Genomic DNA, 16,742 nt, shown 5'->3' on the forward strand with positions numbered 1-16,742 from the left:
ATTCATTTATTGATGATGGAAAATCAGAATAATTTGACAATTAGAATAAAACTTACACAAGATGGACAAAAATGGAACTTCAGCAAAAACAATTAGCAAATAATAAAAGAAACAGTCGATTAAAACCCTTACTTTTAACAAAAAAAAATAATTATAATAAAACTTTTTTTCTTAAAATGCTGAATTTATTTTTTTTCATGAAAATTTTTCAAACTTGCACAGGAAAACATGAGATACAAAAAATAACGCTAAGCTATGGAAATCTTCGTTTCAATGTTAAATACAGGATTGGAAAATAATTTTTATTTTCAATAAAGCATAACTCAAGAGAAACTAGGATAATTGTTGCATTGCAGATGTTGATGTTTATTATCAGGAATTGATTGAAAGATAAAGTCAAACTATAATGCTCTGTGTATTTATGTGAATTTTAAAACATTTTTTTTTGTAAATGTTTATAAACAAATGTTTTATAAATTTCTTAGTAGCTCTGCTTTTGATTAAAACTTATGTTTGATATAAATTGTTGTTTATAATGTGTTATAAAATATTAATCTTTGTTTTGTGTCATTTTTTCATTATAAACTAAGTAACAACTTATGCAAATTTGTTTGTTCTATGAAATAAAGTAAGTTTAACTGAGTATGACTCAAACAAACTAGCAGGAAGTTGAAAATGAAAAGAATAAAAAGGTGTCTAAACGATTTTTTGGACCAAGAAGTGATTTTCTACTAAAGTTGCTTATGGTACACAAACTCTAAAAAAGTCCTTTCCCATTAAATGTTCTGCTTACAAAGGCTTGACTAAATAATACTTTCCAATTGAAACCCCCCTTTTAAGCAAATGCTTTGCATATTTTGCTAAAACGAAAAAAAAATCTTGCATCGCCACTGGGCAGTCAATGGGCCAGGTTAATTTAATTCGCGGAAACAATCGCCCGTCGGACGCGTGCCTGATGCGGTGTGCTACCGTTTGCTGCTGCCCGTCTACAGTGATCTTCGAATAAGGGGGGGGGGCGGTGCACACCAACGACTGACCTACTTCTGAGCGGTGTTGAAGCCTGCCTCAACGAGCGGGAGCCACGATGGAAAGCAAAAGCGGCTGAAGCCTTCACGATTGATGCAATAAGCGTGCGCGAATGAAGCTGAAAGTGAGGAAAATTATGTTGAACTTGAATTCGGCGCTGCGCAGGCTGCTGCGCTTACCTGCGCACACGGCGGTATTGCGGGCGGGTGCTATTATCTTGCTTTTGCTCCACTCGTGGTCCTACTTTCTGCTCCACTCTCCATTTTGCGCATTATGTTTTGCCTCAGAGCACGTACGCCTTCTACGGGTCGCCTCAGCACTGACTGACGTAGCCCACATACGTGTGTGATGGCTCTTGTTGCTGTACGTCAAGAGGCTGCGCTTAGGATTGACGCCAGCCACAGTTTATTTGTTTATGATTAATGAGAGTGAGAGTTTTCCCCCTGCTGCTGCCGGTTGAGGGAGGCACACGCGCTGGACGGTTGGCCGAGCCACTTTTCTTATATCAGACCCTACGGCGTTGAGCGTTCGTGTGCTCGTGTGATGATTGTTTTCCCGAAGATGAACAACAATAAAACCGGACCGGGATGCCCGGTGTGCAACTACCTGATCGGGACGGGTAGCGGTTGTGTAACGTTCACTTCCCAATTGAGCTGGCTTTTGAATTGGGTTGAAATAACGGATTATGTGACACCGCAGCGGAGTGCTGTGTTTTCTGAAGGATAAGTCGCAAGGCTCGTTTGTTTGAATTAGTGTTACATTGTAGGAGTTATTGATGGAGGCATTTCAATGAGCCGGCGGCTTAAGGAGAGAAATGTTTGCTATGTTTTGACTGTGAATCAAAGTTCAAACTGAACGAAAAATAGAGAAACATATTATAGAAGCTGAAAGCGAAGCACATAAACTAAAAAATCAACAACTATTTCAGCTCAAAAACTAGTTTGGCTATCATAAGTACGACTTAATATTTAATCAATACTAATGCATTTTTTACAATTTCCCATTTAAACAAGCTAATGCATATGTGTTGGATATATTCAATGGTTCAAAATTTTTGCATATTTATATTACAAACACTTGATGCGCGTACAGCGTACAATGATTTATTTTTATTGTAAAAATTAGGATTATGTGTATTTTTTAATCTAGAAGAAATGTTATCGGGTACATTGGTTAAGGTAGATATGTTATTAGCAATAGTATAATATGTTTTAGATCCTTTTGTAAGAAGTTCTTTTTGCTATCAATCTCGAGCAAAACTTTCAGAAATATTTATTTTTTATTTTTATCCTTAGCAAAACTGTAAGTAGACTGCTACCTTAAAATCGTACGAAAGCTTGTGAGTTACAGTTTGGCGTACACCAAAGCTTTTGTCCGACATGTTTCCACAAGCTCGCTCTGCTATAAAATGTACTAACTCCTCCTGCAAAGCTTCAAAAGCTCTCCACTGCACCAAAAGCTTTGCTACCCGTTCCACCATTCATTCAATTCACATTCAACTCCATTCAAGTTGAGCTAGGCAAAGGAGGTGGCTGTCTGCCTACTTTTTTTGCTGTTCACTATCGATCGATTGATCTCCCGTACGCCAACAGTTGGTTGAACTCGGTTTTAGCGGTTTCGGTAACCGCTTTGTCCTTGAACTTAATGTATTTTGATCGCTAGCTCGTGGCGAATCAGTACGTATGATGAATGGTGCAAAAATCGACTGACGTTGTCCGTTCGGATGGGAATATTTTGGATGGGAGCTTGGATGCTGGTCGCACAGGGTATGGGAGGGTTTTGACGCGTTTACATGAGAGAGATTTTGGCGATGATTGCAGCACTTTTTTTTGCCTACGTCCTTCATAGACATTTTTAATCGATCATTAAATTGAGCTGAGCCAAGTAATACGTTTTGATTAGGACGTCGATCAGATGATGATCAAGAAAACAAAAGATGAACATTTTAGTTAAAAAATAGTTGCAGAATGAAATGCAATAATCAGTGTTTAAAGTGTTACCTGAAATGCCTTGTGGCTCTTTAGTAAAATTTCAAGGTTTTGTTAAAAATAGATTTAAATATGCAGCTATTAATCATGAATTCTGACCTTTACCTTTTTGCTGAATAATTATAGTTCGTATACATAAATCACAGTTGGTACGATAACAATCGACAATCGATCGAAACGAAAAAGCTTCCAGCACCGCAAATTAAATCGACACATAAAGAAACCATATTTTCGGTTTCCGTTTCCGAGGCAGTAGGTAGAAACATCTAATTTATTAGCATGAAAACATAAACACAACTTATCAACTAGCATTGGCCTGTGTCAGACAGAAGAGGACAACATTGGTAAACTCTAAAATATTCATCTTCCAGCTGGATGGTGCAAGGCAAGGCTTTACACGGATTTATCCTACTATGATGCAACTTGTCCCAGACCGAAGGAACGGTGGGATCGCGTGTAAAGCTCGCAAGATGCTCAGTATCGTCGCATCCAAGGGCTCGGCTACGATTTATGGACGCCCTGCACGAAGGCGACCGGTTTGGTGTTCCAAAGTGGCTGCGGAGGAGGCGTCCTTTTTCCTCCGGTGTGTATGTTGTACTGCTGAGAGCTTCCTGTAAGCATACGACACGGCGATAAGTTAGCATAGACGTGAAATGGGTTCTCTGTTGGCCAACAATCAATTTACCTGGCGCAGTTGTTTTGATAACCGTCCGAAAGCCACTATCGCCGTCGACCTCGTAGTGTACGGTGCGTACGAATCCGCCCGGCTCCAGCACACCGTAACCGCCGTGCACGTGGTCACCCTTTCGATTCTCCCAGTGATCGAACGACACCCCGGAAGGCGGATGATCGATGTAATACCGAAACGAGTAATCAATCTGCAACAATTAAGCCAAACCATTTAGTAAGCTGTCCCTTGGGCGGCTTTGGAAATGTGGTTCATTTTTCGTTTCGCTCTCAGGGCACGCTCCAATTAATGAGCTTCTCAGTTTCCTAATTGAAACATAATTACGGGCGATCTCAACGCCACCCTGCAGAAAGCACCCTATTACCTCAAAAAAGTCCGCTGGTAAGCGAAATGCGAATAGCACGTAAATTGACTGCCACCGGCAAGTTCTGGTCACCAAACGCGATCGGACGTATCGCACTGAACCCTACACTATGTGATCTTGTGTGATTTACTACACATTGCACTAGCTCTTTACCTTTCTACCTATATCTCTCTATCTCTCTGTCTCTATTTTTTGAACGCACGGCCACAGGGAGATATGTGCGCTTTCGCTAATTGAAAGTAATTTAAGCGTCGTAAATTCTCGACGAAAAGTTCAGACCACTGCAACCGAGGGGCTGGTGCAGTGACGCCCGACCGAAAGGGTGCCTGGGTACCATTTTTTCGTCCATTGCTCTCCATTTATTTCGCTCCAGCTAAAGAGCGCTCACACGGCACATGGTTTGATTTATAGCCAGTGCAAGGGTAGCCAATACTGAACGTAGAGCTACAGATTGAGTAAAACGCGGCGCTAGATGCTGCCGAGATCGCTGAGGAAAAATTGCTCTTTACATTCCCCAACCGGTATCAGAAGGGGGAGAACGGTCGAAAGGGGTGCCCAGATAGGCAAACTTGTACCTTAATTATTATTTGATATGTAATTCGCATCGTGTTATTTACACCTGACATAAGGAAGCAAGTCTTTTTCTCTGCTAGCGTTTTCTTGATTTCTTTCCCGGCCCACCACCATTACCTCAGCATTCTGTTGGTAATTTGACACGAACTCGACCAAGTGATCGCCGGCTGTCAGCAGGACGCAGAGGTGTGCCACGAGCCACATACAGGCAGCCGCTGGAAACAGGTTCATCTGGAACGAGATGGAGATAAGGGCCGGATTAGAAGAAGAATTATTTTTAGCTGTTTTTAATACACGCACACGTCACTGTCCAAATGTGGACGCGTACATGCGAAATTTTAATGCTATGAGATGGACGTGCTGCGATAAATGAGTTTGAGTTTCATCCCTTTGTCTCTCATCTCCGATTCAAGAACCAGTCTCGGTTCCAAATGGAACGCAAGAACGCTTGATTTTATCATTTTGCGTTAATCATACGAGAATGAGGCTTGAAATAAAACGTTCTCAAACGTTCGTGTGCCCATACGATCGCGTACATAAACAACTCCCGCCACCAACAATGGATGAAAAATGTTCTCCTTCCTGTTATAAAGGCATGCTTCGGCAAAAACATCTCGCGCCGCGCGTTCGGTTCGTCGCTTGCTGTATCGTTAAAGTTCATAGACTTGCGCGAAACGGGGCACTGAGCGCGCCTGTGTGTCATTTACCTCGCTCGACAAAGACGATGCGTCGTTTCCGCTCACTTGCTCCCGAATTTCAGCATTGACCTTGGTATTTGCCCTGCGAGCCGTGGAGGAATGGAGAGAAGCTGGTTTACATTGTTTACGTTGCGCGATGTGTGTTCTTGCTTCCCGCCAGCGTGTAATGCTTCAAGTTTCTCTCCTCCTCTGTCACTTCTCGTTAAGCGGCTTGAATTGTGGTTGTCACCTTTGCGTGAATTAAATACGGCGCAGTGAATTGGGCTCGAAGTATCCCAATGTCCTGCCCAGTGCCAGGAGCTACTATAGAGAATGTGTGGTGGAGGATCAAAATTCGGTTAACCGTTCCGTGCGTGGGTAGCTCCAAATGGGTCTGACATTTGGATGAGGTATTTATCCCGCTTCCGACAGTGTCGTTTTGGTAGTGTTTGCAGAATATTGGATTTGATTGATCGGACGCTATAGTTCAGCTTTTTGGGTTTTTTTTGGCTGTTGTACAGCTGAGTTTGATTAAATTAAAGCCATGACTCTTGGATGTTTATTGCACGGTTTCAATTGTGAAACTAGTGCTGTATGATTCAACCAAAATCTGCGAGGCACACGGACTGGAACATTTGATGAATTATTGAATGTTGTTTATTGTTTTAATATTTAATGACTGGAATTTTGGGAGAATCGATGATTCATCGCTTAAATTATGGTTTATTTTGCTTTGAAATGCTATCACAAGCAAAACAATGTCTGTTATGAAGGAGTGACTGAATTGAATTGTAGAACAATAATGTATCTCTTAGGGTTGAATTAAGGCGCACCTATTTCTAAGAAAAAGGCTAAAATTAGAAAATGAAATAAAGATTCTATGATATTTAAATGTTTATCTTGCTAGTCGCATTGAACACAGCACGACTGAATCTAGCTCTTGTGCCTCACAAACACTCATTATCTCCTTCTTCAATCGATGCTTTTAACCTTCCTTGGTCAATGATTCATTCTAACGGGTACGGAACCATCAAAGAAAATCGCTTAAATTTACTACAGAGTTAGTGCGCGTCACGATCGTACGACTCTGCACTACGTCCCAGCAGCGAGCTCATCTGCCCGCAGGCGAAGCTAAGCCTACCGGCACGAATAAAATGGTTCTTGATTGTCTGATACCCATCACCGCATGCAGCTACAGCGGATCAATGTACAACTCCATGACGAATGACAGGTGCAGGTTGCTGAACTCCTTGGAGGGTTTTCCCTTCGCTGCTGAAAGGTGCGAGATTGAGCGATTGTTTGTTTACAGGAAACGGAACATCAAAGCGTCTTTTTTTTGCGCTTACCCATAACGACCCTATTGCTAGCGGTGGCTTATTAGGATATATTGAAGCTCGTTAGATGCCGCTAGCAGCAGCTTTGACGTGTTGAAGACATGTTGATGAACGTCTTCTTTACTGCTTCATCTCCATCTATCACGTTTGCTGCCCACCCGTGAGTGACACGAGCAAACGGAACAGTTGCTGTCATTCTAGGGGATGTGCTTTTTTTAGTTGCTCAACTGCTTCCTGGCGCACACTTAATGATGAATCATTAATGATGCCATTTTTTGCGTTCTTCCTCCTGCAGAAACTCATCATCTGCTCTCGGGGTGAACGGTTTTGCTCGATTCCCTCGGGCAGTTTGGTGGGCCGGAATCACTTCCCCTGGGGGGTTTGTATTTCTCTACCCACCTTACTCGGTGCTGGTTTGGTGCTGCTTGGTTTGTTTTTTTTTTTTTTGTGGTGCCATCGTCCGCAATACCATTTCTTACGACGCCGTATGAACTTGGCATTGAAGTTGGCTGTGCCGTTGCCAGCTTCCATGTGCAAAATAATAAGCCACTCAAGGACGATCGAGCTCTTTGACAGTGTTGCAGGGACTGAAGCAAAGGTAACGGGTGCTGGGAGAAGCGTGCGAGCTCGCTTGTTTCAACCGAGATGAACCAATTTCCACAGAGAGACTGAGAGATCGTATATTTGCTACCGCGATGCAGGAGATCCGATGCGATCGAGCGCGATATGGTGTCGCGTTCAATTTCTCGCACATCGGACATTTTACACCGCTTCAGCTACTGCTGCGTCCCGATCGGTACCGTGCTGTATTGTTTCTTCTCATGCAAAGTAGGCTACGATGATCTTGCTACCGTGGGGTGTTGTTTTCTGGTACGTAGTTACAGGTTTTTAGTGCGCTTACTCTGTTCGAAATGTTCAAGGTTGGAGCTTCATAAATGTCACACCCTGCGTGTTTACGATTGCGCCAGCGCTAGGTCTGTAGCAGTTTACCATAATGGTAGATATTTATCGTTTTGAGAATATAATTAATTTTATGAAATATTTTTAATGCATTCTCGTCCTACCGATGGCCTTAGGGTTGCTGATTGTTGTTTGCTGGTACCAAGATCCTATTTCAGATCGTAACGGAAGAGAGACATCAAGAGATTCGATCGGTTCTTTTGTTTGTAAATGAGTGTAGGGCTGATGTTCGATTGAGAGCAGCGTTAAAGATCTTGAAGTAATCTGTACATAGCAGAACTTTCTTGTAGAAGTAAATTTTTGTCACATGGCTTTAACCTGAGTCATGAGAAGTGAGATATTCACACATTTATTGTGGCATTTCCTGACATACTTTAAACTTGCCTAATGTTATGAACCTTACGGACCCGAAACTACCATAAAAGCTATCTGTGTGCAATGATAAATGGACAATACTTTCAAGCGTCAAACCTCCTATTTTGTCTTCCCTCAACATGTCAGATTACCTGTTTTACCATATCGTTCCATGTTAATCTTTGTCGTCGAGTATGCATTTTCGTAACCTATTATGAGCATGTATGCGACTTTTCGGCTCCAACCATACGGGTCGTCAATTTACTGATAAACATCAGCACCGTTATTGCGCTGACCTATGGGTTAGGTGCTGCCAGCCGTACAAACCGTATCTCCTTGCGAAGAGTTCATGAACCCTTTTCACACCTGCGAGGGAACTTGATGGATGGATTGATCGTAAAGCTGCGATCTAGCCGTGTGCATTACTTGGATGGAGGGAAAAAAAAACTGTATTCCACAACGTCAACCATTGTGCTCGTGCGGAACGATGCTCTCAAATGTTAATTACTTTCCGGAGGGCCGGCTCCGGAGGCCTCGGTCCGGCCCATCTGAAGCGTATCGCCATCGTTCGTCCAGATGGATGCAGCGAAGGTCATGCGTTTTTTTTTTTGGTGCTCTCTGACGCCTTGCCCCGCCACCGAACATTTGTGGTCATCACAATGCCGTTTCGGTGCAGCAAATTAATCCGTTATAATTAATGTTTTGACCAGTGCCGGCTGATGGCGGGGCTGCCGGCTGGTATCTTTTGGTTCAGGGTTAGCTGTGTAGGAAAGGTCACAGGAAAGACCACGGATCATCACCGCAAAATATTTCTTGCGAGCATTTGCTGAGATGTAAAATGAGTGAAATGATTTAGTACGGTAGGTTTTCTATATCCTTAACGGTTTAGTAACTGCCGCAGAAGCACAGACATTCTATTCCATCATTAAACATGCAGATTTTTCAACGCATAAACCGCTACTGCCCCTAGCCGAACAGAATTACTTCATCAGTAAAAGTCGTTTGCATTATTTTTCAAAATCGGATTGACGTCATTAATGAGCACGCTTTTCGTTCTTTTTACACAAATTAACTACGAAAGGGAAGGGACGATGGCGTGATATTTATTTGCATGTAAATTAAAACACTAATTGGCGCACGATTGAAGATCACATAGACCACATCGCGAGTAGGTTGCTACAAAAAATCGACCATCACTATTACACGTGCCAAGCTTTACGCTCGAACTGCAACGAAACGCAACCGAAGGGAATGGATGTCGATCGTTTTACAAGTGACCAAAGCAACTAATCATACTCTCCTGGGGAAGAGATCGATTTGCTCACCGCTTATTGCAGCAAGTGTTAAGGCGCTGATTTGCTCGGACCACTAGTGACGAGGCTTGTGCTCCGTAGCAGAACGTGACCAAATCACTGGCCAGATTCAAGTGTTAAGTACGTCCACAGCAGCGAACATGAAGATCCTAACGAATTGCTGCGATAATGGTACTACCCAGGCACCGCCGCAACCAATTCAGGATTGAAGCGATTTGGAAAATTTAGGTTGTGTCCATTTTCCGGCCATTTGAGGCGTACGCTGACGGCCTTCCGCCCGTAAGGCTATCGGTTGCATCGCTTGCGACACGTGATTCCGTGGGGAGCGAAAAACGAAACAGCCCGTCCCGGTACGTAACCGGTCGGCGCTGCACAAAATCGCCAACTGCACTTCGAACTGCTCGGCAGCAGTTCGCCATCTCTAACCTTGCGGGCTAATAAATTTTCTTTTATGGTTGGGTTATTAACAATTTATCAACCCACTGGGCTTGCATTGGAGCGCCATGCCGGTTTGGACTGGGGTAAGTCTTCGTGTCTGTTGATTGAAGCCGATTTGCAACCGCACCGGAGCCGGAGTTTGATTCACTCCCGATAGGGTACAATTTTCCACACCACCCCAAGCAGGCCCGCATCATTTATCGATCGCTAAACGGCTAACATGATGCGATCGACTCGCCGGATCAGTCGTTTCAAACGGACCGATAAGGATACATTATAGCGAGTGGAGAGGCAGGCGGCGAAAAAAAAATCTCTTCACACCGTTCCACACAAACTGGTGTTTGAATCATGCCGAAATAGATCGTAAATCTTTTTAACATCTCATAAAAATAGTTTTATGCAATGATCACCACACTCGATCTGCGCAGGTGCCGGTAGAGTACGTCGATCGGGCTCGGTGCACCGATGATGAAGTACCCGTCGGTGAAGGTTCGCCGAGTTGACGATGATAAGTCATTGTAGGGCGTTGTCTATTACGGCTTCGAAAGGAGAAGGAACTGTATGGTGTGTACCGGATGAAAGGCTCGCTGTTAAAGGAAGCTAACCATTTAGCGTTAATTGAAAATGGCCGGACTGGTTGTTTTGGGGGTTTGTTGGTTAATTTAGAAACGGGGCTGGGGCTTATGAATAATTCATTTTGATGAATAATTTTAAGGCACAGCTCGATACATTGTTGCAGGGTGTACAGACATGCCGGTTCGTCGGCTGCAGACGCGTTGTAGCTTTTTGTGCTAAATTTATATTTAAAATGCCTTTTAAGTTACGAATACACAGATGTATTAAACCAAATACGTAAAAAGTCCTTATAATGTTAATCACATACCCCATATCACATGGTCTTCATATTTCAAATTAAGTTACGAGTCATAAATCACCAAAACATTGTTTGTTTGTGTAAACTTCACAAATTGCGTTTGAATTTTAACAAGGTAGTTGCTTCAATCTTCTAACCTTGTCGAAAATATGGTAGCTCCAGAAATGATTCCCATTAACTTAATGGTATAGAACATTCACATCACAAATGAGGTTGGCAGTACACGTGCCAATCGTCACGAGCACTAAAACAGTGCCCGTACGCTTACAAGTAAATAGTCGTGTGGTAGCAGGAATCGTACCGACTGGAGGGAACATCGTACGTTTCGTTCAATAAATATTACTTTAAGCCACACTTCACTGCAAAGGCTCATGTCTGGCCACAGCAGCACCGAATGTACAGCATCTATTCACCAGTCAATTCGCATGGAGACATCCGAGCGTAGGAAGCACACCAATCAAATCGTGCACGAATTCTACAAATTGCTAGTTTGAATCACTCAGCCTCACTCGGGCTCATCATTCATCCAGTCGTTGAATATGAAACAAATATGATCTTCCAACCAACGTTCCCCTTCCGCAAAATGCTTCGAACGACAACGTTCATAAAAAAACGGGTAGAAATATGAGTGAGCTGCTCGATCCGTAGTACAAAACGTAGCCGAAACGTGTGAATTTTACGCGAAGGTTGTTCACAGTCAAAGCGAGCGTGTTTGCTCCGCTTTAAAACGATGCTCCAGTACACAATGCTTCAACCATGCGGTAATTGTGTTCCGGATTTGGCACAAAAAGCTATCGACAAAGTTAATGACTGGTGAAAATATAAATTTCCATTTTTATCGACCAGAAAACGGTGCCCACCATGAATCGTGATTAATATATTTTTCATAATTTTCCAACGACAGTCGTTATCACACAACAAACGTTGCAGCTGATAATTGTTCCGCCTCTGGTTTGAACTATTTTCCCAGTCCACATCGGCTCGCTCGGTGGTCAATGGGAAAATATGAACGTGATTGAGAGTATCGTGATTTTTTATGAAAGCTTTTCACTCGATTTCAATTACCCTAACGAGTGGCAGCACAACCAACTTCCCATCCACGGCGCCGTGGCTAATAATCCATCATAACTGTGAGCTAAGATTTTCTGCACGAAACAACGATAAAGCTGTAGCTGTAAAGTTCACCCCCCCAGCAAGCTTTCAATGAATGGGTTGATTCCACTGCACTTCATCAGCCACCGTAGAGTCATTCGGAACGGATTAAATCCTGCGGTGAATTTGTCGTTTTGCAATCATTGTGGTTCATAAATCAAGAAGACTGTTCTGTTTGCTCTCACCGGGCAGTGGCGAGTGAGAGAGAATAGGTAACAGGGAATGGGAATGACGGTGACGGCAATCAATCACGTACTTTATGTTTCATCTGCTTACCACCAGATGGCACGTTTTCGGTGAAGGCAAGTTTAGTAGTTGCACAGGGACTTCGTTGCTTATTGGACACGTTACAATCACTCACCTTGCCTTTTCTTGCCACCGGTAAAGAACTTCTGACGAAAGATGTTTCAAGATACACCAACGGCACAACAGCCGCAAATAAGACGTGAACACTTTTACAGGGTTTGTGCAATCGATTGCCTTGGTTGTGGTTGAGCTGGCCTCTGCACACTATCAACACTATCAAACATCACCATTAAAAGCACCTGGAAGCACTAATTGAGTTTTTTTGTGTGCTCGTCTGCGATACTGCAATGGTCTATGACACTAAGATTCGCTATTCTTTTGCCTGCTAATAGCTCACTTACAACTCCTCCTTACGAGCTTTCTCTCCCTTCGTTTTCTTCCTTTTCTTCGAAACGTCAACACACAGACGCCTTCGGTAGCTGATACGGACGGTGCCTTGTTTTGGGACACCCTGCACCGCGGCTGAATGGGCTGATGTCGCAACCGGAGCGACGATTTGCAATGACGACGACACCGATCGATCGATCGATGGATGATGAAACTCTGCCTGCCGTTCGTCTGGAGCAGCAGCACAAAATTAGGTTTTCCGATGCGCACCCTCCCGAGTGCCGCGAGAGGAAATTGTTCGAATCGAATGCGATGATGTACATGTTTATGTGAGTGTGTGTGTGTGTGTGTGTGAATTTGTACATTGAATTGTGGCGTGATGGTGCGCCTAGGATCGCGACCGCACGCCACGGCCATTAGGATCCGGGCTAGGGCTGGCAATCTTCGCTCCATTAAGCGAGGGAACGAGACGGCGCTTTTAGAAGTATCTCCGATGAAACGATTAGGAACTGGCGAAGGGGCGCAAGAAAGGGGATTGGTGTTTGAAGGAGGCGCCTCCAAGCGCAATGGAACGCAATCAGCGCAGCATCGTGGTGAGCATCAAGCGAAGCGCGATCACCGGTCTTAACCTCCGGCGTGCTGGGGAGAACGATCGTGCCGTACTAGCAGGTGAGCAGGCTGATGATGGACACCAACCAACCAACCCACCAACCAACCGCAGTGATGGGGCCCAGTAACGTGAGCAGCACGTCGTCACACATCCCAGCAGGAACACAGTTACCTCGGTGTGTGTGAGAGTGGTTTCTAGCTATTACTGTTGTTTTTTATTTAATTCCAAACGCTGTGTACATCTAAAATATGAGATAATATCGAAGACACTTGGCAGATGAGCTACGCTCCGTACTTTTGCACTCACACTCACACTCAGTCGAGTGGGGGAGAGGCCACACGAAGATGCCACAATGAAGTAATCAACGGGCTGTACCGCTTCACGTAGTGACTACAATGTCGAAGGACTCTGTCTCGGTACGAAAGGTGATGGTTGTTGGGCATTTCGGTGCGGTCGGCAGTGGACAAAACGCGTGCGTTGTTCTGTTATGTGCGGTACATAGTAACCTTCAGCTGAGGCTGCCCAGTATGGTTAACTATAAGGCTGGTAAGCGTCACAACTGTTTTCATAATTATGTTCGAGGCTTAATTGTGAGTAACTACTGCAAAGTATGCTCAAGGTTATGTGAAAGATACTCGGAAAGGAGAGAAGATGATTTAGGTTAAACGGATTTGATGATCATCCATTTTTGAGCAGTTATAGAGTTCTTGGAACCAATTGATGGAATGGATCATTCATGACCTACTAGCTGATCTAAACTGGCATAAACATGTTGAATTACAATGCACAACGTATTCACAGACAAAATGGTAGCGTGGAAAATGGTTAACATGTTAATTAAACCTTGCACTTCTTGCTGCAAAAAAGCTATTAATCAAAACCCAACATTTTGCGGTGAATAAAGACGCCTCCTCGATCATCTATCGCAGCGTGACATTCTTCGGATTTCTATAGCATACACGACCATGTGTCGATTGTCGCTCAATACCCACACGCTGTGCGTTACAAATCGTTACCACGATGACTAGATTTGCCAGCTTCCATCTCCAGTTCTATTGCCTTCATCAACCGGATTCCTGCCGATAGATTCTTCATCCTCACAACTACTACAAAAAAAAACAACATCAGCACAATGCACAGAGTATTGAAGCGGAATCCGCTCGAACCGGGTTTATTTTTCTATGTAAATTCCATTATGACAACATCACGAAGTCAAAAGGGTCTAGGTCTTTCGAATCAGCTGAACTTCTTCAGCTTGCTGTAACTCTGCCCGACGATATGGTGGGTGTCTGCTGCCTGCTTTACCGCCAGCTGCTTGCCCAACTCCTCCGGATGCTTTGGTTTGCCGATCTTTTTCACGATCGCTTCGAACCCATTCCGATCGTCCGCCCGATACTCGACGATGCGCTGTGTACCGTCCGGTTCATCCAGCGTGTACGATCCTGGATTAAGAGTATCATCGCAATGATTCTGGTCCTTGGTTCCCTTCCCTCACCGGGTGCCACAACTTACCCTTCACGATGTCACCGTCTCGCATTTCCCACTGGCTCTTGTGATCGCCCGTCAGCGGATCCTTGACACCGTACTCGAACTGATACTTCGGATAGGCGTAGTAGTCCTGCGACTCTTCGATCAGCTCCTTGCCCGCATCGACTTCCTCGAGCTGGTAGCTTGCCTGGCGCGTTTTGTGCTTTATCGCCGACTGTTTGATGTGTGCACCTTGCACCAACGCAACAAGGCAAATGATTGTGAAGAGTTTGAACATGTTGATTGCTGTGTTTTGAGGATGCACTCGCGTGTTTGAAGAAGCTTCCAAACTGATGATGCATGTTTGGAGTTACATTGCTTTTATAAGAATTGCAAAACGTTGCTGCACAGGGTGGCGCAAATCTGGTGGGCAACCTATGCTGAAGGGTTAGTAGAAAGTGGGTGAACTGTTCCGACACGGTTCGATGATCGCGACGGTTGGGCTTGGTGTTCTTGGGCTAGGCCTTAATTCTTGAACTTGAGCAAACGGTGCCTTACTTTCATCAATGGACTGTAGTCACGAATCGATCAAGGTCAAGTGTTGTGTGGGTAGGGTGGAATTAAATCAATTGTTTGATTAGGTCATGACGTTGCAAGAGACATTTAAATCTTTGAATCATTTTCTATAAAAAATTTAAGTGTAGTAGACAAACTAAATAATAAAATTGGATAGTATGTAGAGCGTCTACAATTCACCATGAGCCTTCTAAGTGCTCCGTAATTGATTTGTTCAGCTTGCGATTATCTACAATTTGGTCGGTTTATGTCAAGGCCATAGCGTATATTTGCACCAACTGGACAACCACAATGTCCACACGTTCCGGCTCAGCCATCAACCACCGGCCTACGACGGTACGGTGTGCGCTAGCGCACTGCTACAGCTACCCTTCCCTTTGCAACGCACTGTTTCGACGCAATTTGCATAGCGAGTGGCCGTGATTGACATTGCCTGCAATCATGCCGTCATCGGGTAAGGGCACACCGGTGGCTTTTGTATCATCAGCATTTGGCCAATGCGAGTGGCGTACGTTGGCAGCCAGGCCGCAACTGCGGGGATATGTTGCGCCGAGCTGGAAGGAAATGCATGTCGCTGAAGACGATCGCGGGACGATTGTGTAATGAAGAGCTCAACCGGTTATGGCCGTTGGTAGAGTTGTATTGCTATCTTTGGCAACATGTCTGGTGACATTGGTGAGTGCTGTAGGGTGCTGACGTACGAAAAATTGGTACTGTTGTATAGGTCAATTCAGATGCTACTACAGCAGCTTTTAAGAGTCAGTGTGGGATAATTGATGTTGATTCCTTTTCTGTTTTTTTTTTTTACATTTTTGCCCTGAGAGGAATATCTATTTGGCGTGACGACCGAAGCGGTCATAATGAGTTTTACAGACTTGCCGCGTGAGACAAATGATTTGAAAATGGTTCTTCAAACTAGATTTTACGATCTAAAATTATTAAATAGAATCGGCGAAACAGTTTCCTATGTACAGTGGTCCTCATGACAGCTATTACCCTTTCTGGAGAGCGTATTTTTGTCTTTGTTTAAACAGACTCAAAGTAAATCCGAGCATGAAAATCAGCCTTAAATATCAGCTGTATGCTTAAGGTATCAATTAAAACAATATAAGAATTAACGCAGAATATATCTTTCAAGTGAAAATCCTCTTAATATCTTCAATTCTTTACCCACCCTGACCGGCTTTGATAAGGTTTATATTTTATTTCCTCCCTGCTCTGCTGGAATTCGGATGTACCGCCACATAAAGAGCACTCGTCGACCTTGTGATGAAATGTCAGTCACTCATTGCATCATCTCCTTGCCCAGTCCAAACCCCAAAACAAAACAAGAATATCAGGCCCGGCCGGAACGCACCCAGGAATGGAAGGAATAAAATAAAGTGAAACACATTGAGCAACCAGACATTACCAGTTTACCCACCAGTGGATGCGCCAGAACACTTGCCCTCTCAAATGAGGTGGAGTGCCTTCGGGCGAAAAGATGGTCCATTGCGCAAAAACAGCGCTCAACCGATCGAACCAACGCCATCCGTTCGCGTTACCGCATTCGTCGTATCTCTTCCAGGGTCATCTGGAGGCGATACGGTCGGTGGTACGAGCCGCAGGATCTACATCCTTCCCGCAGGCATCTTAATTCCGTTCACCGCTTTCGCACAAAAGGTCAAGAACGTCACAATCGCGCCTGGTTGGGCGTATGGTGCCCGCTGGCCGGA

General features: G+C 44.1%; 2 protein-coding genes across 2 annotated transcripts; both read right to left on the minus strand.

Annotated features, from left to right (window-relative positions):
• Window positions 1–3,260: 3,260 nt before the first annotated feature.
• On the minus strand, window positions 3,261–5,404 carry LOC121593078 (cuticle protein 8). Its single transcript, XM_041915132.1, has 4 exons — window positions 5,347–5,404; window positions 4,757–4,870; window positions 3,700–3,892; window positions 3,261–3,625 (listed from the first exon to the last, which is right to left on the minus strand). Exons 2-4 carry the CDS (start codon window positions 4,868–4,870, stop codon window positions 3,516–3,518), a joined length of 417 nt encoding a protein of 138 aa, XP_041771066.1. The 5' UTR covers window positions 5,347–5,404; the 3' UTR covers window positions 3,261–3,515.
• Window positions 5,405–14,126: 8,722 nt separating this feature from the next.
• LOC121593623 (larval cuticle protein A2B-like) lies at window positions 14,127–14,788 on the minus strand. Its single transcript, XM_041916156.1, has 2 exons — window positions 14,497–14,788; window positions 14,127–14,426 (listed from the first exon to the last, which is right to left on the minus strand). Exons 1-2 carry the CDS (start codon window positions 14,747–14,749, stop codon window positions 14,221–14,223), a joined length of 459 nt encoding a protein of 152 aa, XP_041772090.1. The 5' UTR covers window positions 14,750–14,788; the 3' UTR covers window positions 14,127–14,220.
• Between the last annotated feature and the right edge of the window lie 1,954 nt (window positions 14,789–16,742).

The sequence above is a fragment of the Anopheles merus genome, chromosome 2L (assembly GCF_017562075.2).
Source record: "Anopheles merus strain MAF chromosome 2L, AmerM5.1, whole genome shotgun sequence".
Taxonomy (NCBI): domain Eukaryota; kingdom Metazoa; phylum Arthropoda; class Insecta; order Diptera; family Culicidae; genus Anopheles; species Anopheles merus.